General features: G+C 43.6%; 1 protein-coding gene across 2 annotated transcripts in view; it reads left to right on the top strand.

Annotated features, from left to right (window-relative positions):
- The window catches only part of MSRA (methionine sulfoxide reductase A), a 278,473-nt gene extending 252,872 nt beyond the window's left edge, over positions 1 to 25,601 (top strand). For both annotated transcript variants that reach the window (XM_032185406.1, XM_032185408.1), the window contains one exon: positions 24,844 to 25,601. In XM_032185406.1, the coding sequence (XP_032041297.1) occupies positions 24,844 to 25,008 (165 nt within the window). In that variant the 3' untranslated portion in view covers positions 25,009 to 25,601. The remainder of the gene's footprint in view (positions 1 to 24,843) is intronic.
- The last annotated feature ends 1,549 nt before the right edge of the window (positions 25,602 to 27,150 follow it).

Raw genomic sequence — 27,150 nt, 5'->3', positions numbered from 1 at the left:
ATTGAAACCAATGGAAGTTTGCCTGAAAACCATTAAGTTTGTTATTTGGCGTGCTGATTTCAGTGACAGCTTTGAATGGGTGAGATCTAAGTCTGAATTCAAGACTTGGCCCTCCATTCTTTGTTTTGTAAGAATATACGCTATCCAGCACTGTAAACATCACTCCTTTCTTGTAAATGCAAAATGCTTTTTTTTTTTTTTTTTTTTTTTTTTTTACTATGACAGTTCAGAAACACCTCATGCATTCACAGAGCCTAAGTATTAATACATGGTGCTTCACAACGTGTCTGTTCAAGGAGTCATTAGTCTGTTGAAGAGCTGCTGCATGTATCTGACGTAAGAACTTCCTGTCCCTTTAACTAGTGGCTAAATAAGAAAGACTGAGACTGCCACGTAAAATTTGCTGGTCTCGCAAGGAAAGCAGCAGGGCATTCTTGAAATAATTACAGGTGAGTGGACCAATGTACTCTTACAAATGTAGTTCCATTAAGACATTTTCCATCACATTCGCTCTTATAAATCTGGATGTTTTATTGATGCAGAGCTAAATCAAGTATCTGCCATCACTACATTCTCTTCTTCCACCCCCAGCTGGCATTTCATGCAGCACATATTGCAGTTTTCTTTTTGAACAGAAGCCTTTTCATCTACTGGAAAGCAGAAAAATGCCATAGGTGACATAGTTTAGCAGCATTTAACACATTGAATAGCTCTCTGAACTGCTGCAGATGGGAAAAGAAGAGTCCTGTGTGCATGTCAAAGCTACAGAAAAACATGTTTTCCTTTCAGAAACGAGCACGGCATTGTTCATGCACATGGTTTAAAGGGAAGAGAAACCTGGGTCTGAAAAGGGTCCCCTAGGTCATCTAATCTGCTTCCTTGCTCCCCTGGACAACAATTTATTTGAACCCCTTCCATAAATGAGTCAAGTCCCATTTAACAGCTAGTGGGGTTTTTCTCTTAGCTATTTCCATTGGGAGGCTATTTCCTAAATTCATCTATATGAGAATTAAAGATTTTATATCTTTTTAAATTTGCTTCCTACATTTCTTCCTGGCCAGTTTAGCCACATCTGATTCAGATTCACTCAGAAACTCTGTCCACATCTGCTGGTTTCTCATTGGCCTTGGACACTGTACAAAAATGCTTTAGAGGACTCGGATAACATGGGATGGCAATTCTTCGTTGCCAGATGGTACCATTTTTTTAGAAGAAAGCTGTCAGTCACTGCCTATTGGAATAAATCTTTATGCCAACCACTACAAAATCACGGCAGTACAAAGCCGATCATGGAAGACTGGGAGATTGAAACCCAGGAGGGTTAGAGATGTGCTTACACTGGGTGTTTGAGTGAGCTTCTCATCTGTCTTGCCATTTTTACTAACACGTCCTCATGTCCAAATCCACGGTAGGGTGCTGTATACCACATTGACAGCCAGGACAAAAGTAAAGCTGCAGTTTCCTGGTACAACACAAACACTTGAAAGGAGCAATGGAGAGGGAACAAGATGGGACAAGAAGGCCTGGAGAGAAGTATAACACTGCTGCCAAAAGCAGGGGGAGAGGGGCTGTGTCAGGAGGCTGTGCATGCAAGGTCCTCAGCGAGATCTAGCTGGCTTGATAGCTGGGCTTGTTTTGATAGCCTTTTATCAAAAAAGTTTTATCCCAGGATCCTGATGAGCCAACCAGGAGGCACTCGGAGTTGGGCCAACGTTTGCTGTGGTTCACTAACACACCTTAACAGAGAAGATGAGCTCGTAAGACTTACAGAGGCAGAAAGACATCATGGAGGTAGAAAACATCATTTTGCAGGCTTTAGCTGCAAATATTATTTAATAGTAGGCGATGTATGTAAATAGCAGAGCCAAAGTTTCATCCAAATGAAAAATGACTTCAGATTGCTTACTCAAGCTCATGTCATCAGCACAGATAAATTAATGTAATAATGTTTTAGGCCACTTGGTAAGGTACAAGTGAAAACAAACAAATAAACAAAACCAAAAACAAACAACAAAAGAAACGTGGTGCCAATATGCTACACCAGGAGAGATGCCCCAAAATAGTCTCTGAAGTTACACTGTATGAAAGTTTTGAAATGTGAATAAACCACATGGGAAATCCTGTAGATGGGCACACTGGCAGGTTGCTATGGTGTGCCTTGTCACGGGAGGCAATGATTAACCTACGTCTGTCTCTCCTGCAAATATCTTGAATGGTTTCATCCCTGGATTGCACTTGACATTGCTAGGTGCATCGTGTCAACAGAGTAAAGGTGGCATGGCAGAGTCTGGCCTCATCCCTGTAAGTCTTTTACTTTCTGAAGCAAGGTAGCCACTTGCAAACTGCCTTTTGGGAATGGTCGCTGGCCCACGCTCTCTTAGAAAGCATGGACAAGTGTGTTTGTTGGTGTGGCATAAAAGTATGCGATGGGCTGTTACACGGGTTTAGCTGTGCTCATGATCAAGGTCCTCTGCCCATGCCCTGGCACAGGTTAATTTACTTGTGTGGCTGTAGCCACATCGTGTTTTATTATCTCTGTGGATATAACTGAAGAAAACCATCCTTCAGGAGCTGATAGGGTTCTTTGGATAGAAAGTATGCTTAAAGATAAGTATAGGTTGAGAACAATATCCTTGAGCCTAACATGTTTGTGTAAACTAATGAGAAAATTTGAAAGAGATGGTGCTTAATCCCCTTAGAGCAGATGTGGCTGATAGCAAAGGAAGTTGTGATAACTTCAGTCATCATAACAAATGCTAACAAACAAAGGGTTCTTTCCTTGTAAGCTTTTTTTTTTTTTTTTTTTTTTTTTTTTCCCAGCAGAAAAACTTGCTTTTTATATCTGGATTTTAAGTCTTCCATTTCAATCCATTTTCCAAGTGCCTCATTTTTCAAGATCAATCGATTGTTTTTCTATGTTATTCCAATTCTCTTTGTATTGATCTCAGAGCTGTAAGCACTTACAGTTAGGCTGGAGCTCGCAGGAAACAGGTGAGGTACTGGGGGACTGGAAAAAGGCAGGTTCTGTGCCTGTTTAATACAAAAAGGGAAAGGAGGACCAGGCTATGCAGAAATCAGCCACTCTAGGTTAACTCCTAGAAATATACTGGAACAAATAGTCACAGCTTTTGCAAGCACCCAGAAGGTAACAAGGAGCTGAGTAACAGTGAACATGGACTTGTCAAGAACAAATGACATCAAAGTAATCTAATTTCCTTCTGTGACAGGATAAAAAGCCTTGTGGACAGAGCAGTAGTAGGTGTCATGTGTCTTTGTGCAAGAAAGCTTTTGACACTGTCCCTCATGACGTTCTTGTAAGCAAGTCAAGGCAACGAGGTCTACATGAAGCTACTGTGAAATCTGTATGAAATTTGCTGGAAATCTGTAGTCAGAGAACTTAAGAATAGTTTTGACATTTATTTCACGTCAAAATAGAAAGATGCTTTGAATGGAATTACACAGTGCACTGGTTTAGGCAAGTGGAGTTAACTGCATATGTCTGGAGTGGAAAACAGCAAGGCTAGGAGGCTATTTTGTAGGAATAGATTTAGGATGAGTATGGTGAATGGGACCCACCAATGCCTCATTCAGGGAAAAATGTGGAAATACATCATGGGATATATATTTATGAGATTAGCCTGCAAGCTGTATTTAGTAATCCTGCTTTATTCAGCTGTCACCAAACTATAGCTGGTTTGCCATGCGTGGTTCTGGGTGATGCCTGTCAACAAAAGCATAGATCAGCTGGTGGCGATGTAGAGGATAGGAATAAGAATGACTGGAGATTAGAAAAAGTTGGGCAAATATGCATCAGAAAAGCTGGACATGTGTCTGCTCCTATTGTGGGACAGTAGGGTGAACTAAAAAATCTATGCAAACCATGTAATACTATGGTGGCTTCTGGCTTTGTTGGCATGAGCATATTTCATCAACTCATTTCTTCTGTTCTGTGTCAAAGGAGTGAATGAAGATATGAAAGAGGATTTGTCCTTAGGATGTTCCTTGAAGAACTCTACTTTTAATCTTCCTCCAGTATAATCTCACTCTGATTTAGGGTGATTTTCTGCCATCTTTCCTTCAGCCAGAGTCCTCATGCTAATTAGAATCCTTACTTTTATCACAAGTAGTTTCCCATCTGACACTAAATCAAATGCTTAAGTTTTTCTAGTATAAAAAGCCACAACAGAGCTGTTCAGTTAAGAATATTTAGAAAATTAAGAAGGGCTGTTAACTCTGTCCAATCTAGGGAAACTCTCATGGACACTAATGTTGCTTAAAGTGATGCATCGTGGCAGTCTGTCAGATGTAAGCATTATGTCTGCTTATTTATGCTGAATATTCAGGGACTCAACTCCTCATCTAATAGCGTGAATTGAACTTAAATGTCACAGTAGCCATGGCAATTGTGTTAGTCACCTGTAATACGGCAGGGTGTTCTGTATTTGCTGTGACTTTTCCTCTGCAGCTGGGCTATACCGAGTGCAGAACACATTTTATACATGTAACGTAAGGAATTTCTTCAGAAAAATAAGATGAAATGAATGTTAATTCCAACATTTCTTCGTTCCAAATGTTAAGGAGGCAAAGCCTACATGAGCCATTTATTCTATGCTTCGTGAAATTTCTTTACCAGAATTGGAATCTTTTACAGGAACCCGATGGTCTCGTTGCTAGAAGTCTGTCCAAGATCCAAAAGAAACTTTTTTTGTTGGGTTCTTGTCTTTTCCTATTTTACTGCAATGGAAATACAGAGGCAGTTAAATCTCTTTCTCTCCATCTTGTGTGCACACACACGTGCACGCAGGCAAACACACCACTTTACACGATGTGTCTGCTTGGCAACTTGTGAGAGTTTTGCTGGCACTTGGGAGAGACCTGAAGGAGTCAAGTGCAGCATTAATGTAAGTTCCCAGTGGCTTAGAGGGAAGCTCATTACTGACCTGGCTTGTGCGTCTTGTTCATTTACAGTAACACTTTAAATATTTAATCGATCTCTCTTTCTTTCCTGTCATGGACCATTTTCCCTCAATTGATTCCTTTTTGGGGGGCAGGGATAGTTGGAATGCATTTATGTTAGTGGAATTCTATCAATTATACTCGTTAAGAGGCCACATACAACAGGCCTGTGTGGAATTAGGCTAAGCTTCATGTTGTATTTTTTTGTCCCAGGTTCTCAAAGCACTTCAGAAGTATTAACTAGGTAAAGGTGAAGAGCAAAGCTCTGCTGCAGGTTGAAATACCTCCTTAATACCGTCAATTCTGGGTGTTTTGTCAAGGTGAGGGATGTGATGCATCCTAAGTGGAGGGAAGGGGGAAGGTTGCCATGAGAAACACCACTTTTTGAAGCCAAAAGGTGGTGGTCTTCTTGGTTTCCATCTCCTGAGTCTCCTCACCAGGTCAAGTGATGCTGAAGCACCTTTGGGGTTGTACGGAGATTTTGTACAAGTTTGGCTTGTTCTTGATGAACATGATATTGCCATATAAACCCTATAAAGAGAGAACTGCGGGGTGTTTGCCTTTCACCGAATAAGGTTAGAGAAAATAGTAAGAAACCTTTGGTAGCTGAACGCAAACACTTGCAGAAGCGGGGTTCAGAAAATGTGCTTTAAGATGAACTAAGAACACGGAGAGCTCCTTCTGGGCCTGTCAAGTTCTTTGCCATTCCTGGTGAATGTGGAAATCACCTTCAAAGTGCATAGTGCTCAAATGGGATGAAATCCACTGCACGCTTCCTGAGTTGCTATTGATTTTGATTTTATTGACCAGCCAAGAAATGCTCGGGTACCTTAGACATATTCTTCAAGTATTCCTGTGTCATCCGGTTTTGTGCTGTCAGTCTTAAATCTAAACATCCTCAGTTACCCAAGATAACAGATACGCATGAAACCAACCCAAACTTGTCCTGTTCCCTGGTAACTTAGCATGAAGTGCTATCCAATAAGTGTTTTTCTTCAAATCGCAGTGACATAGTACGTAGGAAGGAGAAAGGCAGGTTCACGCTCTATGGGAACAAGGTATTTTCATGTACAGGTGTATTTGCTTGTCAACACAACACTTTGTAATGCTATCCATTATCATACAGCTAAAATGTTCAGCCTTTGAACTCCGAAGCTAGTATCTCCTAACTACAAGGACCAGTATCTGTGCGACTCCATTTATGTTATTACTATTTAAGTAAGCGTTTAAGTAGCAGGCTCTGAATGCAGTTAAACTGCAAAGACAAATGCTGCTCTTGTCATTATTGATGGTATTTGTCCTTGATACAAGTGCTGTATCTCGGGGAGAGGAGTATTCATGCAGCCGTCCACTGCTGACTTCCTTGGCACCCTTCATTTCAGTTTTGTTTGGTAAGTGGTGGAGTCTTTGAATGAAGATGCAACATTTCAATTACTCCTCTTTTCTTTCCTGGAAACTGTCAAGGGATAAGAGCTGTGACTGTAATTGAAAATATCACTGCAAAGCCTCAAAATTATTACCACTGAAATTAAAATGTTATTCTTTTACTACTATTATGCTTCACCTTGAAAAATCACGCCTAAGTTTCAAAGAAGGTAGCATCATGGCTACTAATAATCATTGAGAACCTGGCAGATTTAGACCACTCATTTTCCTACATGTCCACAAAAAGTGTATTAATTGCAAATTTGATTAGCTTTGACCTGGAATCACCACCAGAAATTTTGTCACCCAACCGAGGCACCTAACACAGGAATATGAACGACGGGTTCTTCTGTGGTCATTGAAGCAGTACAAGCACCTCTGGATGGCAAGGCAGATTTTAGGAGGGCTGAACTCCTCTCTGGGGGTAAATTTCTCTTGGCATTGATGATGGAAGGGACACTGCTCCTAAGTTCAGGTTATCCAGGAGGTTCTTAGCGTGCAGCTCTTACTACAGCTCTTGTAGAGATTTTAGATGGAGCCATCCTCCTACCAGCCACCCTTGACTCAGAAAGACATTACCAAAATACTCTGCATTCACAGAAGCTGACTGCTGAACTAGTGAATGGGTGAAAGAGGAGAAGTTCCTTCCAACCTCAGCCTTGCAGGTGGAGCTGGATGCTCCACGTTTCAGGGATGTCTGTCAGTCCCTCTCAGAAGCCTCTCTCTCAACTGATTAATACTTCATCAAGCATTAATTTTGGGGGGTGAAATTTTCCATGCCAGTTTTCTGCCTCCTCAGACTGATATTTTTAAAGATCCAGCCAAAATTGTTCAGAGAAGGAAACTGGAGAAAAAACATGTTGTTTTCAAAACTAAAACATTTCTCCCAGCCTGTCTACGAGCAGCTCTGGTACCTCCCTGCTACAGAGCGGGGACCTGAAATTTGGTAAGGAGGCATCTTCTGTGCACGTTCTGCTTTTCTGACCTCCCTGTGGAAATTTCCCTTACCTTTCCTAATTTAAAAGCATTAAAAAAAATAATAAAACCCCACACATTTGCAGAGATATCACAGCATTTAACATCTGAAGCCTTCAGCATCGTGCTGCTCCGGCTGCCTTGCCGCAGCTTGCTTTCCACATCTCCCCATCAGCAGGGATGCTCCTTCCCATTGCAGCTGCTGTTTGCTCTTTGCAAATTTGGGAGCTGGGTTCTCCGGGGGCTTTAAAGCAGTGGTACCCATTGTGATGAGGAAGGGACAAGATGCCTGGCTGGAACACAAAAAGGAAAGAAAGCAAATTTGGTGCAGGGAGAAAGGAGCAGGGTGGGACGAGGAGAGGGGGATGAGAGAGATAATGGGATTGGCATTGCTGTGGGCAGCTTGGACATGTTGGGGAGGGAACTGGGAGCAGGAACCTGATGGGAGGACACCCCTGTTACCTGGTCTGGGAGTCTGCAGGGCTTGGAGAGGGGCTGGCAGAGGGTAGGCAAGGAGGCAGGCATGAGGAAGGGTCCAGAGGGAGATCAAAACCACCTGAGGATGCAAGGGAGAGGCATAGCCCAAGTATAATTCCCAGTGTTTATCTCAGTCCTGGTTGAAACCCTCGTCATGGCAGCACAAGCCTGCACAGAGCCTAAATGCAAGCCTGCACAGAGCCCCCAGGCTGCAATATGCACAGCTGCAGCCTTTCTCTTTTTCCCTGTACCTCATTTTAAGGTCCTATAGATCCAGCATGTGATCCCACACCTCTTTATTTCCTGGTGAACACACGGCTTTAAAAGCAACAACTCGCCACAGCAGAGTGCTTCTTGCTAGATTTTACCTCAGCCAACCCAGTGAAAATTCACTTTTTCTGTGCTAGGTATTGGAAAGGAACGAAATGCACGCGCTTCCAGAGAAGAGAAAGAAAGGAAATCAAGCTGCTTTCATGTAGTCTTTGTAATTATTTTTCTCCTGTTGTTCAGAATTCAAGTTAAAAAAAAAAAAAAAAAAAAGAAAGGGGGGAAAAAAAAAGGAAAAAAAAAAAAAAGAAGAGGACTCTAACATTTACTGGCAGTAATCATTTCACCATCTGCTCAGGCGTGCTGCTTCCAGAACACACGTCCTCAGCTGCTGAGCAGTCAGCTCTCTGCTCCCCTTCCTTTCGGAGACAGGGATGCCAGCAGTTCCTAAACTGTAACAGCATGAACAAAGCTTTTTTTTTTTTATTTTTATTTTTCCCCCTGCTTTTTTTTTTTTTTTTTTTCTTCCCCAATCGCTGGAATTTTTGTCCAAAGGCAGGAGAGTTAGGACTTTCCACCAGATTGTTTCAAAGACTGAGCTGTTCCCCCTCTTGCCAGCTCTTCATCTGAGCGCATGTCAGTGGTGGAAATGTGGAGAAGATCAATGCTTCAATATTTTGGGGTGCCCCAAGTGGTTTTGCTGTGTGGTGGAACCCCACTGACATCTGGGCTGCTCTCAAGGGTGAATTTAGCTTGTGTTTCTGTAGCTGTACATAGGGGAAGCTTTTTTGGGGGGGGGGAGTACCCTCAGACCTGGGCATTGGCACCTCTGCTTTCTGCTCCCCGAGCCCTAACACAGGGCTCAGCTCCCCTCTTTGATGGCTTCTTCCCATCATATTCTAGGTGGTAGATTGAAGCCACTGCTGAGCTGTTCAACCTCTCTGGCAGCCCAAATCCAGTGTCAGAGCACGGCACAGAGAGCAGGAGGAGGTGCACCTAGCTAGCAAGCGGGCTTTGCTGGCTCCAAGCAGCTAGCGGTGCCGCCCTGCGTGCTCCCGCAGCAGCGCCCTTCAGCTGATGCTGAGCAGAAGCACTTAAGTAAATATATAGCTAATTTAGAGGGCAGAGGCTAACATTAATTAGCTCATCCTGTCCTTGACTGTTTCTGTGTCACTGACTCCCTAATCTATGGCTCTTGCCTTTTCTGTTGCTGTTTCTGGTGGCAATAATAACCTGCGATCTCAGTTTGTGCATTTAAATTCAAAATGAAAAAACATCCATCAGAGAAAGGCCCTATTCAATTTTCCCACTGTATAGCCAATGCTTCACAAAGAAATGAGCCAGAGTGAATTCCGAGCCCATTAGGCATGTCCCAGGAGGCACGAATCTATATGCTTACAGATGTGCTTACAGATATAACTCTGCATTAAGAAAAGAACAAAACCCGCTTGACCGAAGATATTTGTTGTAAAACACGATTTAAAGTGCAGCTTTGTACGAAGAAGTGACTCTGCGGGATGGCTGCGTGTGATTTTATGTTTGTTTCATGGCATCAAGATCAAATTTGCTCCTTTACAAGCAAGAAGAAATGCGATTTGTCTGTCAGCCTCACACACTTGCTCTGCTTTCCGTGAGCCAGGCTGGATGGGTCTTTTCCCATCCAGGAATCGGGGTTTCTGATCAGCATTTGATCCGGCTGAACTGTAATGCGGATGGCAGAGGTAATGGGCAATTGAGGCTGGAGCCTCAAAACCACTTTGGGAATATCCCTCATTTCCAGCACGGTGTCTGTGGATGTGCGTTTGCTTCCTTATTTTCACCTCGGAGCACGCTGTGACGCTCGGATCAGTCCTTTGCTGCCAGTTAAGAGAACATCAATCCCTGAGATTGAGCGAGTCGGACATGCTGTTTATAAAAGGGTTTTGTGAGCCAAATATTTATCGTTCCCGCAGCACAGGGGTGTGACACGTGGCAAGTCAGAAGATAGGCAGGGAAGACAAAGGGGCTGGGAAGGGACGAAATGGAGGCTAGAGGAGGATGCAAAGAAACAGAGGAAAAAGGAAAAGAGAAACAAGGGAGATGTTTGGGCCTGAAGGAGCCCCTAAATATCAGTACATATTACAAATTTTCCCTGTGCAATGGAAACCCATCCACTGACTTCATGTTGCTGTCACCTAGATGTAGGTAGGAGCTCCTATAGGGCCGTCGTACCTCCCCCAGTGATTACTGTGTGGTGAATGGATCATGAAAACCCCCAGGAGGCTTGCTGGGCTTTGAGAGCAAATCTTCCGTGTGCTGGGGTGGGTGGGTGCCAGCTACTAGGGGTGAGGTGAGCTGCGGCCCCATGTGGGCTGTGCAGGACGAGCTCGGCCATGGGGCACAAATGCTGCATGCACCAGCTGAAGAAAATTCATCAGAAACTGTGCTCAGGAGACTGGGAGAGAGCTCTCTGAAGAGCTTATGCCTTCGATGGCAACACAGATACCACAAGCACGGGCTCAGGGCAGCAGCTTTGAGACCATCTGTGGTGTCAGGTCTTATGGGAAAGGCCCTGCTGACCTGTGGTGGTGGGAGCATCACTCCTGGAAAGGGGAGAGGGCAAGATACCCCGACGGACACCGAGGAGGGGGATCAGGGTATGGCAGGAGAGCCCCATCTCTTCCCTCTGCTTGCTGCAATAACCTAAATGAACAGTTCTGAGATTTTATACCGCGAGCCGCTTCCTAATTAGGACGAGCTTGAAAAGGGCCACTTGGCATCCTTGTCGCCGCGAGCCATGTGCTACCTGCAGCAGGCCAACTCCAAAATGAAACTGATTTTTTCTCTTACCTACATTCTGCATTCAAGCAGCTGCTCCTAACAGGTGCTTGCTCTCTTCCTAGCAGATGGCAACAAAAAATGGGTTTGTTGGCAGGTTTTGCCACAAAGCAGCCTTCTTATCACACATATTGATGTGTATACAAACATACACGCACGCTATCAGGCTTTCAGTTAAAAAGTAATTCTCCTTCTGATTTAAGGTCAGCCACGTGGGGTCCTAGCGAGAGCGGCGCCTACTTTCCTCCTTTGTTGCCTGGGTCTAAAGGCATTCGTGGCTTAGCTGCCACATCGAGACCTGGCAAACATTTGCCCATTAGTTTGCCTCCTCTGCTCTATCTGGAGGACCTTGTGGGAGGAGGAATATGTTAGGTTTAACTGCATTCCTCCATATTTATCAGCGCATCTTTAATAACTCGCACTGGCTTAAATAATGACGAGCTAGAAAGGCAGCAGGTTTGAGAAAGGGACTGCCCTGATGTTTTTCCCTTTGCCATTGTTTAGCGTAATATAATAGAAACACAGAAAGCAAATTATCTCTCTCCTTAAATAAAACAAGCAACTGAAAGCTAACAGTGGAAGAGAGATGGAGCAAAGCGGTTGAACAAAGAAATATAACTGCAGCATCTTATCGCCAGGAAACGCACCCGGGGCTCGGAGTGCTAAATGTGTTCAAAGCTGCCTTGGGGAAGTGCACGGGGAGAGCATTTGTTCTGCGTTCCTCACCCGAAGAGAGACAGCTGTCAAACAAATCCTTACATCCCGCTTGTTAGCTCGGATCCCACCTCCCAGATTTTGCCTGGTGAGGGCTGTAAGCTCGAACAAAACGGCGCGAAGCGGTGCCAGATTTGGGGGGCTACGGCATCGCCCCAAAGCCCTTCCCTAGCACTACTGCTTGCCGTGTGAGTAGCACCAGGAAGACCCCATACTCGCTCTGTTTTGCTGTTCATTTCAAACAAACAGCCTGAGCCAAGACAACCAGATGAGGATGACATCTGGCTATCAAACCTCTGCCAAGTCACTGCTGTTCAGTAGCTGGCAGGGAAAGGATGTGCTGCAAATGCCAGGTTCTCACTGAAACACAAAGTGCATTCCCTGCATTTTCTTTGCTTCCTCTCCAGCCACGATCAGTTTGGTGTTTTGTTTTACTAATGGCCAAATGCAAATCTTCCTTCCAGGGGCATAAATCCACTTCACTGATACTAGGGGGCTCATCCAACAAGTGGAATTTGACCCCAAAGTCCAAGATGGTCTTGCATTTTCAAAGCTTGCTGACATTAACTTGTTGACTGTGTTGCCCTCATTCAAACATCCAAGCCCCTACTTGTTTGTGGGGAGGGTTGTTAATTGCTTATATGAGAGCAGTTTGTGTCTAACCTCTTGCAGGAAGGAGTAGGTAGAGCTTGGGGCAGGTGGACAAACTAGGAGAGGCTCTGAAGGGCTCTTCCATTGCCATATTTGTCTAAGAAGTTGCACCTCTGTAGTAAGAAATCACAATATCTTGTAAAAAAAAATACTGCAGCATGTGAAAAGAATGAATCACTCATCAAAGGTGTGCAGAGTTAGAAGATAGCCTGCAAGGCTCCATGTCCTACATTGCTTTTTGTCATGCTCACGAGCAATTTGGTCGCAACAACGCAGGGGAAGCTCATTCTGGGCTGGTGTGTGAAGGAGCTGGAGCTGCATGATGTGCCCTGTTGCCTTGTGAAGTATTTTGTTTTCACCCATCCCTCCATGCTGCTGTACTCTCAGCATTTTTGGCAGCTGCCAGAGGGCATGAAAGAAATAACTACACCAGTTTTTGCAGCTGATATTCCGGCTGAGTGTGTTTTCCCCCCTCTTCTGGTAAAATACTTTTGCTGCAGGCAGAAGTAGCCAGTTTGCAGAACTGTAGAAGGAAAGTAATTGTATTAAATAAATATGCAGAGACAAAGCTGGGGCTGTTGAAATGAACTTGCTTTGCAAAGCATGCAAGTCATATTTCTGCTTTTCTAGTCAGCAGCCAAAGTTCAACTTCTTTGCCACGTAAGTGCAGGCTTCAGGAGCATTGTGCTTTCAGTCTGTGGGCTTGCAAGCAGAAGCCATCTGCTTTTGAGGGCCCTCATACAAGAAGTGGGTATTAATGCTTGAAAAATAACTCAGATCTTCTAGGTTGTCTTTGGTGAACCAGTTTGCTATGGAAACTAAGTATAATTTCCATGGTCCATACCAAAATCTTCACTGAAGGGTCCATGGATGGGTAGGGATTAGAGAAATTGGAGTAATTGTGTCTTATTTTGGCAGCTGCAGCCATACTGGTAACTCACGAACTGTTTAATCTTCCTGGATAGCTTGTATGGAGCTGATTTCAAAGGGATGTTCCTTGAGATATGGCCCTAGCAATGTTATGCGGTGAGTGACACTGGATTTAGTAGATCTCCCTGACCCCAGCTGTGCCCATTTCCCTGTAGCACTTTACCAGTTTTGTCTGTTTTGGGACATGGGCTGGCTCCTGGGGTTTAATTCTGTTGTCTGACAGGCAAGTGTCCCAGGGACATTTGGGGTGTCTTGGAGAGGCATCTTCTATCTTCTAGATGCTGCTCTGGTGGGATGGGGGCTCCCATCAGTCTTTTATTGGATCTGCCAACCTCCTGAGCACGTCTCAGGTACACCGGGCTCACTGTGGGAAAAATAAAGTGTCGAGCTAGCAGCATAACCCTGCCTTCTGCTCCGAGATCAGTTGATTTCAGAATCAAAACAGCAAAACCAAACTGATCTGTATGGAAATTCAGGATGGTACAAGCTTATTCAATGGTGATTTCATCTTCTGGCTCCAGTGTGGATCTCATAAAGAGTAAATTGAAGCCATAACAATTTTTTTAGTCATCAGAAATAGTCTGTCTGTACTAGAGTAATAGGTTGGGATATTTTAAATTAAAATCAATTTTGATTGATGATTTGTCAAATATGGGGGAGGGTCTTTGCATTGAAAGGTATGTGTGGATGCTGGTACTTAGCTTGAATCAGATTTGATGCTATGTAACTGCTCAAAGTGAAATATCATTCTGAATATCTAGCTGAATCTATGCTAAATCTTTAGTTGTCCTTATAACATGTCCTTATAAAATACCATGCCCTCATGACACTTTTCAGGTTGGAAATGAGGAGACATTTCTTCTCAGAAACAGCAGTCAGGCACTGGGACAGGTCGCCCAGGGAGGTGGTGGAGTCCCCGTCCCTGGGGGTGTTCAAGGAGAGGTTGGACGTGGTGCTTGGGGACAGGGTTTGGTGGTGACATCGGTGGTAGGGGGATGGTTGGATTGGATGGCCTTGGAGGGCTTTTCCAACCTGAATGACTCTGTGATTCTTCTTGCAAAGCAATCAGTTCACTTCTGGAACTATCATGGCCGTACGGTATATTCATGCCCCCACAAAAAGTAATTTTCTTGATTTTATTCAAGTACTTGAGAGCAAAACTTTTTCCAGAGAAGATAACAAAATGCTAATCCAGGTTTCCAAAAGCATGTGCGCAATTATCGTTAGTAAGCAGCTTAACCAACCTGAAAGCAAACGCTAAACGATCCAGATCTTAGTGTTATTAAGCCTGTGTGTTTCCTACCACTTAAAAGTCTATCAAAAACCTAAAGATCTGGGAAAATGAGAATTTCTGGAAGGCAAGCTTTAAAGTTTACCTCCTTCTTTTCTTAAACAAGAAGGCGATGCCTCTATTTACATGCTGTTTCTGGAACTCAGACGGAGTGAGTACATCGCTGCTGCAGTGTTTCATGGAACATCCTTTGTTTATTCACACTGTGCCACTTTTAAACTTCAGATGTAAACAACAAAGGCTTCTTTGTATTTCACACTATCTCATACTCACTACCTTATGAAGTCCAAAGCCAAAACACTGTGGAATTTTACCCTTCTCACACTTTCTTCTGCTTGTTGGATGCGTTCTTCCATCCTTTCCTATTTATAGTAGCTGCAAAACTACTTATCCAATTAAAATGTGCTCTGTTCATTTTCTCTTGACTTTTCAGTCCTCGGTATGGGATTAAAATTGTATTCCCTGGTAACCATTTCAAATATAATTTTAGTAGTAATTATGCATATATTCAATAACAGAAACAATTTGTCATTCTGAAGGATCCAGATTGCTTTAAAGTGGTCGACCTGTCTGTGATCTGCTGCACAGATGAAAATCCAGAAAAAAATTTGCTGAACTCAGTTGGTCAGGCAGAGAGGTCAGTTGACCCAGGCTGGAAAGGCAGCAGCTGTCTGGCAGCACACAAGTGAGTACAACTTCCATTTCGAACCAGAGTGGGAAGTGCAGTTGGAAATTTCACAAAACTGGAGCACGCTGTCCCTTGAGAACATTGCACTTCTGTTGCTGAGAGGTCCCCTCTGCCTTTTTTCACCTTTTTCAAGGGCCTCAATTTTACGTTTCATTTGAAATGCAGTGGCCAGGCTATGAGTTGTGTCTGTGTGAATCTTGTGCTGGATCCAGCTCCTCTCTGCTTGTGGACACCATGGGATGTGGACCCCTCTTCTCTTCTCCCGTTCTGTGCTTATCTCCATCAGAAAGGCAAGGATAGATTATCCAGGCACTGTTAGACACTTTGCTCTGCTGTGTTGCATACAGTCCTGGCCTATACATATAATCTAGATGGAATATTTTGAAGACAACCAGTGTAGCATTGCGGTCATCTTCTCTTTTCCCAGGGATCGATATCATGTTTTCATCATGCCATCCCTTTAAGCTGAATTTAAGCACAGAATTGAGATCTGATGAGTCCATCCATTTGGGTAGAAGGTCTAACATATAGCACAGGAGTGCTTAAGCAGGTTTAATCAGAAACTCAATCTAACTATGTTTGCTTGGGACAGAAGATGACATTGTTGAAACCTCTGTCCAAGACAAATTGATTTGCTGTAAGTTGCTAGGAGTGTTTATTCCAAGTTAGGTCCCTCTGAGAACAGCCTTTCCTTATATAAGAAACCAGCAAGTGAGACTGAAAAAGACTTTAATGGTGACAGCACGTAGCTTAAAAGGTGAGACTAGTGGTAGGTGTTTTAAGTGAGTTGTTTTTTGCTCCATGATATCCTCCTGTGGCTGTGAGAAAGCTCGGTTGAATGAACAGTATCACCCAGATCCCCTTGACCTCACCATGGCCAAGGCTTCCCTTGCAGCCTCCGCTGACTTAGGAGCTGTGGGGCTTGTTGTATCATAACTTTCTTCGTATCTGTGGTGACTGTGATAGCTTTGGTCAGGATCCTCATCCCGCCAAGCAGTGGTATCAGGATCCTCATCATGCCAAGCATATGCTCATAGTAAGAAACAGCACGTGCCCTGCCGAGTGGGAATTAAAACAGATGAGTAGCATTAGTGCCACTTTGAAAAATGAGAAACAGGAGCAGAGAGAGAGACTGGGAGAGCTTGTTTTGCTGAAAGTCACCAGGGCTTTTGGAGGAGAGCCGGATGAAAGCCCTGCTGCTCAAGGAAGTAGCCTCCGGGCTTTAATCACCACCAACTCTTCTAAAGAGGGTGGACAACACAATCCAAATCATCCACCAGCTTTCTGAGGAAGGGATGGTTTAGCATTACATGGTCTTGAGAGGCTGAAGAGAAAAACAGAGCTTGTTATTAGAGGCACAGCAAGTGGCAGAGATGACAGGTTGCTCAACAATTTCTATTATAAGTATCTTTTTTCAGGTATTCTGATATACCAATTTTTCTGATTTCAGAAGTAAATTTTTGCGCTCGGTGTCTGAAAGTTTCTCCCCCAATTACAGCTGAAGTCTTTTCTGTATTTTTCAGGATAAGTTTAGGAAAACATAGATTGTTTATGCATCTTAAAAATTCATCTCTTTCCTGAGAAGCTGTCAAGCCTATATATTGTGGAAGAAATACTCGATATAAATCCAGTGTTGACTCCAGTGAGAGCAATAAAATGATAGCAATGTAAGAGTAGAACTGAAGCGAGCCCTCACCCTTAAACATGTGAAATGAGCATTTTTTACTTCTACATTGCAACTCCCCTTAAATGAAAAATAATTGGAGTGCCTTCCATTTATTGCAAAGGATCTGTACACAAGAGAGTACCTTGCATCATGCAGGCTGGTCTGCACTTTGCAGCAAAACATGGCTTGGAGGTAACAGAGCTAATGGAAGTGGTAAAGTCAACACAGCGCTTAAATGTGGAGTGTTTTCCCCTGCTCACAGACAGCACGGACTTGCCTCATCTTAGCATTACACAGCTTCTGGACCTGAGTTAGCTTCTCAGCATCGTTCAGGCCTGCATGGCATGGAGATGCCAGCTCTGGTTTGCATTGGACTGGCAGATTCTGCACTAAGCTTTGCTGCTGCCATGTGGGCTGTTATCAGTGGCCCCATCTCAGTTTGGACCCATCCCTTTTTCGCTTTAGGAGCACAAGAGTAATGGATGAGCGTTCAGTGAAGAACAGTCTGCTGTCTCAAACCGCGGAATAGATTTCAGCTTTAGATCACTGAAAGTCAGAACAGGGCATGTCTTTTCTTAGCCATCATAAATTATCCATGCAGGATGTACAGTAAAAGGCTGTTTGGCTGCGTTAAAATTGGCTAGACAAACAGAATTTCCATCTCTCTCAATGGCTCCTTCAACACCTAATTAGTTCCCAGATGCTAGTTGAGCAAGATGTCTTTTATCTTTGCTAATGTTATCTTCCTATACCTCCTAAATGCCCCCTGGTGCCATTCTTCACTTTCATCTCTCATCCCTCAAGAGAAGGCCGGACGGGTGTTCAGGAAGCTCTATTCTGAAGGTCAAGCTTGTAAAGACTGTGGGTCAAGTTGATCCTGTTATACCAGCCAGTATCTGGAGCAAAAGCTTTGAATCCAGAATTAGACTGATGTGATGGAGAGGAGGATGCGACTTCCTTTCCGTGCGTATTTCTAGGATCAGTGTGCAACAGGAAAAAATAGAACCATGGATTTTATTTCACTGTCAGTTCCATTTAATACAATTTAGGACAAATTCAACGTTCGTCTTTTCCCGTTGTTAGAAGGTGCAAAGAAACCTGCCTGTACAAATCTGCCATTTCAGCTGGCATAACTGCTTGTTGCAGGCAAAGAGGAAGCACACTCAGATGTAAAACAGCAGGAAATATCAGACTGCACCCCTGATCCTTCCTGGTCCCTCGGAGCATAACCACTCGGCACCTCAGATATGTTAATATCCAGGCTATCAGCCAGCAGTGATTTACCTTGGCAGGTCTGATTTATATCCGAGCCCAGTAATTCTCTCCCCTCTGGCAGGAATGAGTGACCAAACAGCCTCCTTCAAGCTAAGTATTTATCAGAGCAAGCAGATCTTCAAACCAACAGAGCAGGCTATATATATACATACAGCTTTCCCCTAAGGCTCGTGAAGCCGTATCTCTAGCTCGGTTCAGTTTACTCAGTTCAGATGATGTGCTCTGTTGTGTGTGTGGCTTTTGTCAATAGACTCCAAGCTCCGACACAGTCAGTTTTGCAGTTTTATAGATTAGCATCAAGATTCTTCAGCTTAGCACTTTGCACCATCATCTTTTAAGTATCTGTTGTATTTCTTTCTTATCTGCATTTTCCCTGTGCTCTGCTGGAAAACTACCCTCGTATAAACAATTCCAACAGACTCTTGTTGCGGCATCTCTCCGCTTTGACCAGGTTATGTGTGCTCCCTGTAGGATGATTATGACTCCAGATTTATCCTGCAGTCACAATAGTTTTCTATCGCAGAAAAGACCAAGGCAAGTTGTGAAGACAGCGTGTTTCACTGTTTCTGCTCTTAGATCCGTATGCCCATGCTACGAAGCATGCAGAATCTGTACCAGCACGTTTGGATCGTTCCCAGTTTCAGTCTTGCCCAATTTGCAGCTGCAAAGTTCTCAGTTTCGACAGCTTCCCTGCGAGGGTATTAATAATACTTAGAAATTACATAGCACTCCAAAACCCTGTGCAAGCATTAGCTAATTGTGTAGCGCTCCAAAGCCCTGCGCAAAACATTAGCTAATCAATTCTCGCAGCACCTATTGAGTGTATCAATATCCTCCAGTCCCTTATGCAGAGAGGTAAATGGAAGCAGAGGAATGCAGACACCTGCTCGGAGCCACCTTTCCCTTTGCTCCCACGTCTTCCTTGGCAGGATCGTGCCGCCTGGCTGGCTCGCGGCGGGAGAACACGTGAATTCCAAAAAGAGGTCACCTCCACGGATGCGAATGCAGATTTTACCAGCTAGACGTGATTTCAGCCCACTGCGGGGCTCTGCTGAGGTCACTGACATTGATTAGGTTGGAAAAACCAACATCGGTAAGTGACATAGAGAAGACTGGGCCAAGCACAGCAAACTGTTAATGTTAGCTAGAATAACAGCTGAGTGTTTACCAGTGTGGTGCTCCAGCTGACTGAAGGCAGCACAAAGGAAACACTTTAAAATAATATATTGCTGAGGTGATGCATCTAGGAGGCACACCTACTGCCATCTTACAAAGGACTAAATCCTGCAGGCCTTCTGAAATAATTCAGCTCCTTCACCCCTAAGTGCTTCTGAACAGAAGAACCCAGCTTCAGGATTGCTGCTGATGATAGGAAATCGTCAATACAATATTGGGGAGCCCTACACATTTTACACAGGCTGGAGCACTCAGTATCATGAGGTTACTTTCCATACAGTTTGACACCAAGGATGGATGATGATCCAGAAGCACAGGCTGTCGCAGGTGTCAAGGTTCCTTGTGGCATTTTCAACATCAGAGCTTTTACAGGGGGCTTTAGAAATGCAGTAGCTTGGTGGAACTTGCTGAGACACGAGACAAACTGGGTATTTCGGCTGAGCACAGGCTGTAGGCTTGCTTTGAAAGTGCATATTGAATCAAGCAAGATGATGCTATTTTTATTAAAAGCCACAAAATGCTCGAAACCAATTAATGCTCCACTGCTTTACTAATGCCTCTGCTCAGAAAATTAAATGCTTTCATTTAACAAAACCAATTCTAAAGCTTTTTCTGTCAAAATTATAAGTGGGTTCAACCCCTCCTCTAAACTTCCATGAACTGTGCATTTTCAACACAATTTACCAAAACGCCAATGGCTTCCAATCCAGTCCTTCAAGTATTTGGAGGTACGAGGGAATCGTGTATTTTCTGGCAGTTCATTCCCAATTCTTAAGGCACTTTACAAGCACCAGCTACCTTTATCTGAATATAAACGAGGAGCCAAACACCTTGAATGCATTGTTGCCATGCTGTAATGTCAAATGATTAAATATTTTGACAGACTTTGGCTCAATATAATCAGCTGGCTACAAAAAGCTGAAGCAGCAATTATAGTAAGTTCAGAGGGCAGCAGCAAATCCAAGTGCAGGAGCACCGCGTGCTAAATAGAATTGCTTGGGAATAAGTGAAGGACAACCCTCTGGTTACACAGGTTTGGTTTATTCCTTGGCAGTCTAGCATATAAACTCCCCTCCTGAGGACAGCATTTCACATCACCAAGCACAACTGAGCTGAACACGTGGAACAAACTGATTTCACTGACATGCAAACTGTGCTGAGTCCCAGTGACTCAGTGCATGGCCTTTGGGTAATAAAGAGAGAATGTCTGGAAGATGGTACTGTCACTACAAAAAATGAGGATGTCCCTTAAAGCCTTTCTAATTGCATCTACGCATCATGGGTATCCCTCATGATGACTGAGATGGGGCTGGGAGTACTGTTTTAGGTGGCAGATGGTTGGATAACCAACTGGCAAAGTGCAAGTAGAAAAAAAAAATAGGGTTTGATTGCTGCAGTCCATGGTGGTGCGTGTCCAAGGTCGTGTCTACTGACAGTTTGTGCCACTTGCTGGTCCTGTGCATGCACTATACAGCAGCAGCTCTGCTTTAAACGGTGCCTGAGTGCACACCTCCAGCCTCGGTGCTACCAGGAGGGAAAGTGCTTAAGAAGCCTCCAAGATGATCCAGCAGAACTAAAGGCATTTTGCACTGCAGGCTGAGGATCAGACATTGGTAGGCACACACAGAATAGGGTGTTTCAGAGAAGAATCGATGTGACTTTAGAAGAGGAAACTCTTGTCTTGCAGACGTAGCTTTCTGAAGAGATCTGGTGAGTTAAAGGCAGCCAGCTGCTGTGGATTAAGAGGAAAGTTTCCCTTCTGAATAACTGGTTATAGATAGGAAATAAAAGATACAAATAACAGGGCAGTTTTCACAATGAAGGGAGATTACCAGGTATCTGTCTTGGGAACCTGTGCAGTTCAATATCCTCATAAAAGAGCTGGAAAAGGGAGACAGTCGACAGTGACGTGCTGCAATCTGCTGATGGTATAGAGTTATTCCATGTAAGCAAAAGTAGACACGACTACAAAAAGTTGCAGAGGAATCTGACAATATCAAATGTCTGGGCAATAAAATAGCTGCTGAAATTCCATGTCGATAAAAGTCAAGTGCAGACACAATGATAGGGTTTAAATTAGCCCGCAAAAGAGGTCCTGGCATCATTGCAGATGGTTCTTTGAAAACGTCTGCTCAGTGCTCAGCAGAGGTCAGAAAGGCAAGTGGAATGCAAAGAATTTCTGGGAAAGAGATGGCGAATAAAAGCGAAAATGTAAGTACACCACTGAGTAAATCCGCAGTGATCTTGAATAGAGTGCAATTCCAGTCACCCCACCTCAATGAGGCGGTAAAATAGAACCAGAAAGGATGCAGAAAAGGGCAAGAAGGCTGACCTGAGTTATGAGTGGGGAGTCTAAACAGCCTCAAACCCTGAAGCCTGCAGAAGAAATGACTGAGCAGGATTAAGGCAGAGGTGTAAAACCAAAATCTCCATGGACAGAGCGAATAAGAAATTAGTTTCTGCAGCAGAGGATGTAAAGGCATGGTCAGGAAGCAAGTTCAAAGCAAATAACAGGGAAAACAAAACAAAACAAAACAAAACAAACTTTTGCAGGTTATAGTAAATTAGAAAACTCATCAAACAAAATCTTTTACATTCCAGAAGTACAAGTTGTTTAAAAAAGTGGTAGCATTGTGGTTCCCAGTTCTGGCTCCAACATGTTCGTGCTCTAGCACCAATCCTGATGCACTGAATTGGCTGTGTCCTTTTCGTCCTTTTTGGCTGGGCAGGACTTGGGTTCTGGTTTGGTTTGGCCTCTGTCAGCTGAAGCCTGCCAGTTTTTTGGGGGGCTGGATTATAGTCAGCTAAAGGATGGCTGTGATCTTCCAATATGATCTCTTGTATGACAAAAGCCACAGAATTCCCTTGACTGAATTAATGAATTGGATCTGTTTGAACTGCAGTGGAATATTTTTTAGGGAAAAAGATCCAATAGTATTTTAAAAATTTCCTGCACTGTGGGAAATGTCCCAGGGGTTGATTCCACTCTCTCTCATTTGTTCCTTCCCCTTTCTCCATGCAGATGCTGCAGTAGCCCTTTTGGCTGCAGCATCGTACTGGGAGCTCACATTGGATGGCTCAGGAATCGTGTGGACTAAAAAGCGAGGACTCAAAAGTCTGCTAGAACAGGATTGTTGTCAAATTATGTCTGCCTCGGTGGCAGGAAATCAATCAAGAGTGGGCTGATTTACACCTGCCAGAGCCAGCACATCATGAACTTCATCATCTTTCCCAGTGATGTTTTTATCTTTGCACTGACACAGTAAGTGCGAGGAAAATATTTTCCCATTTAAAATCAAAACATTCAAGGTAGTGTTTGGCAAAGTGTTGGAGCCTGGGGTTCCCACTGCCTCTGACAAGAGTGCTGGTATCTTTTGCTAATGACCGAAGTGCAATATAATGAGTTGTCCTGGGCTTCTGCTTTATTTAGCGTGCAGTGTTTTAATAGGATGTTAGTAATTCTGAAAGGGATAAATGATGTTTATGCCCTCTTGTGGTATGTTATTGAACAGAATGGATTTTCTAGCTGACAAAATTAGGCCAATGATGGAAAAGTCCCAGGTAAAAATCTGTAACAAATACTGTTTTGCACAGTAGAAAAATATTCATCCCTCCAGCAGCATCCTCATGACTCAGACGAGGGGGGAAGCCAATTTTGCATGCATTTACAGCAGCAAGTAAATGACTAATGCCCATGATGACAGAGTTTGTGCCATCTTTCTGCAGTGAAGATAATGTTAAAAGTGCTTTTCTTTGCCAGAAATGTTAGAAAGTAAGTGAAATACTGCTTCTAAAAGCAGTTGTGTTGACACCTCATTGTTAGTGGTTGCCAGCCTGTTGTGATACATACCTTCATATTTTTTATCTTCTTTGCTAATACATCTGACAGGTAAGTAGTCTGCTTCCCCTGGGACAAAACCTGTCCCAAAGATGAAAATGTGGGGAAATATGGCCAGATTCTGAAATTGGGCTTGTTATCCCTCTGTATTCAAATACGGGATCATACCATAAATGAGCTAAACCTGCCTTTTTTGAGTTTAAAGTCTTCACCCCTTGTCCTGTCCCTACACCCCCTAAAAAAGAGTCATCAGGTATGTAGAAGACCAATATAAAGAGGAAGGGAATAATTTCCTTTCCACATCCATGACGAATATGACCAAGAGTGTGTTTAAATGGAAATCGTGGGCTTAATCCAGGCTACTCTTTAGCCTTTCTAAATGGATGGTAACTGTGATAACTATGATAACTATGATGGTAACTATGGTAACTAGAATGGACTCTTTAAGGGACCTGGAGTATCTGAAGATCTCTGAGGAATAGCTAAATGTCTGCTGGGAGTAAGGTGGCTATTGTGAGTTGTACCATGATGAAAGAAGCAGGACTAGACGACTTACTACAGGTCCTTCCAGGTCTGGTTTTGTGCTGCTGTGTGATGGTTTCTTTTTATTGGCTTTATTTTTCAGTATGATAAGATGACACATATTTGTCTGGTAATCAGTTTATATGCTAACCCTTTGTTCTTAAAGTTGATCTTGCTGTCAAGGCTGGCTGATAGTGACACAGCTCTACCTACATCTGGTGCTTCACAGGTGTACTTTGCAACAGCAAACACTGTCGTCTGACACCAATTAAAGTGCTTATTAGATTATCATGGACTGCAGTGAACATGAGTTATGTCCCCATTGAGATGAGGACTGGTTCCAAGATGCTGGCGTTCACCACTTTCCTTAGAAAAGAAAAAATCAGTAGGTAAAATGTATGGCAAGTCATGTGAAAAAAAGTTTCCTCCATCAGAAACCTTTCAGAAGTTTCAAATTCAGTTAGGGGATATCAGAAGTTAAAGTCTAATTTAAAATCCCCACCCACATTCCTTCTTTTCCTGCTAAGTGATTACTGCTACTGGTCCACGCGTTGGCAAATCTTTCAGAAATGAGCCATAATTTGCCTTAAAAGTACCTTCTGGCCATGGTGGAAGTGTTCGTTTTGAAGAAGGGGTTTGCAGGAACTGTGAAAAGAGCCCAAATGTTCTAATTTCCCACTGACATCAGTGGGGCTCAAATTTCATACCAGAATTCTTCTTGGCATGAGGCAGTTTGGGCTGGAAGAGACATTTCCAAGCTGAGGCACCTGCCAGGTGAAGTCCTCAGACCCCTGCAAGGCAGGCAGCCAGGCTCGATCAAAGTCTGCTCTGCTGCCTCTCACATCTGTTTTCCACTTCTGCTGATGGCACCACAGCCTCGCCTGGTGTGGCTGATAAAGAGGAGAGAACGAATGTGTGGCCAGAGCAAATTAAACAAATGAGCCATTAAAACTGGAGGGCGCACTACCTCTTCTCGCTGACGTGCGCTTTGGTGCCTGCAATGTGTCCTAGCAAAATTACGTGCGGGCGAGGATAAAGGGCTTTCAGGGATGTGCTACAACTGTGGTCCAAGCACTGAGAGATGTCTGTGGCTGCTGCTGAGAGGAAACCTAATGTCAGGCATCAGCAGAGGAGCCAACAAACCACTAATGGCTCTCCATGTTGTTTCTTGACAGGTATTGACAGAGAATGGTTTTGGGGCCATCACAACAGAAATCCGCGAGGCTCCGGAGTTTTATTACGCCGAAGATTACCATCAGCAGTACCTCAGCAAGAACCCTGACGGATACTGTGGCCTCGGGGGAACGGGGATTTCCTGCCCGATTGGGATCAAGAAATAGCTGCTGCTCATGACACTGCCTCCGCTTTGTTCTAGGGGGTTGTTTGGAAAAGGTCTGACAGCCCCGACAGGTCTTCCAGTACGCCCACAGCATCAGTGCATAAAGATTTGGGAACCCTGATGGGGTGGCTTTCTGTAATCTGAGCAGCTTCCAATTCACTGGCGTTAAAAGCCAAAGCGGAGTCAGAAATTGCACCTGTTGGCAAACACAGCTCATTGCTCTGTGCAGTTCCCTGCGCTTCCTTGCAATCTCGTAATCTGGAGAGGAAAGAAACTTCAAAAAGTTTGGCTTGAAATGCTGCTAAAAGATGAATTAGGGGGTGGCTGCACCTGTTAACCACTTTGTATAGCTACTGCTTATAGACATTGTTATTTTCTTGCATTAATGAATTTGCTCATGCTGGAGCTTAGCCTTCTGGAGACATGGTTGTGCTCATTTTAACTATCACAACCCCGTAGTTTGATGTCTTTGAGAATGATGAATTTATAAGATCCATAATTCTCTTACAATTCCGCTTTCACAGCAACATGTAATATCACCTATAGTGCCTATTTTCAGGAGCAATTTTAGTACAAAAAAAAAAAGTAAAAATTGTAATGTGATATTTCTTTTTTTGACAGTTCCAAAAATGTATAAACACAAAAAGAAATCAATTTTGTTTCCTGCACTACAATAAATTATAAAGAAAGGAGAGAAAAATGTTGTCTGCAATGTGTTCTCTGCCTCTAAATATATGTCTAGGTAGATCCGGAAAACGTATCAAATATTATAAAAAGCTGCAACCTGCTAATTAAATAGGGCTTTTTTATCTGTGTTATCTGTGCAAGACAGTGCAGAGGAGTATATTGGCCACACTGCAACTCAATTATTCCTATGATTATTTATTTGTACTTCAATAACTTGCGGAGCCCACACCAAGGAGGTGGGGGGGAGGCTGTTCCTGTGTGGGGTTGTCCCTGCCCCAGTGTGTGTACAAATAGCAGGACAGCCAGAAAGAGGCAAAAATATTATTTTTATGGATAGGGATCTCAAATGACTAAAAGCTACAGTGGAAGGACATTGCAGATGTAGGCAATATACTACATGGATGCTGGATATAATGGGATATATATATATATATCTTATGGGGTAACCTATGAGGATGAACAGTTTCAGTAGGAGAGATGGGGATGGGTTTGTCCCACCTGCCCAGCTTTTTGCTTATGATACATCTCAGAGCAGTGGGAGATGTGGGCTCTCAGGCATTTCCCATTTCAGAGGCTGTCCTAATCGCTAAATTTGAAGCACATGTGCCATCGGTGCCTCCTCAGGGGTGCATAAAGGAGCAACTTTGCTTTTCTTTGGGGAAAACTTGCAGGAGCCTATTCTGACATGGCAGTTCAGGGCAGAGGAGTGCACAAAGTTTTTTGAGGGCCATATGATGGGGATGCAGAGACACATCCACAGCATTTCCCTTTGGCTAGGTCTCCATGGCACTTCTCTCTGTATCAAGGTTTGGTGTGTCTTCCTGCTCACTAGCTCAGCTTTTAGGCTCAGAAAGACCCCAAACAGTTCCCTGAGTGCCTGCTTTAACTACCTAGCAGTCCAGATTTTCTAAAAAGTCTTCAGGCTTGTAAATACAGTGCTGCAGTCCTGCATGGTTTATCCAAAGATGGGCAACAACCCCATGCCAGAGAAATTAGCTCTCCCTCTTCCCTTTCCCCTTGGCTGGTGCTTAGTCCACTCCAGCCTTAAAAGCTAAGGAAACCTGTCCTTTTAGCAGACTTACACCTGGGGCAAGCTTGAGAGGAGCTACCACTGGCAGGATCATCATGCTAGGCTCTTTTCTGGAGCTGCCCCAAAATGTGCTCGCATCACACTTGGGATTTCCAGCCGCTAGAGTAACTGATCGCCTGTTGTTAACATTGTGCCACTGAAATGTTTTGTTGCTCACTGTCAAGGAAACCAGCATTTTTGTCCAATTTCCTAGGCAAGGGGTAAGATAAAAGCAAAGAAGAGAGGAAAATAAAGTCTGACTTTCCTCCTATGCATTTTTAACCTCTGTGTAAGTCAGCCTTCAGTGGGATAACTCTGATTTGCTCCCATGTACAAGGCAAAACATTTCATATTCTGAATCATCATTTGCTCATAAAATATTGCTTG

The sequence above is a fragment of the Aythya fuligula genome, chromosome 3, assembly GCF_009819795.1.
Source record: "Aythya fuligula isolate bAytFul2 chromosome 3, bAytFul2.pri, whole genome shotgun sequence".
In the NCBI taxonomy this organism is placed as follows: Eukaryota; Metazoa; Chordata; class Aves; order Anseriformes; family Anatidae; genus Aythya; species Aythya fuligula.
The sequence above is the reverse complement of the archived record's forward strand: the minus strand, read 5'-3'. Positions and strand labels throughout refer to the sequence as shown.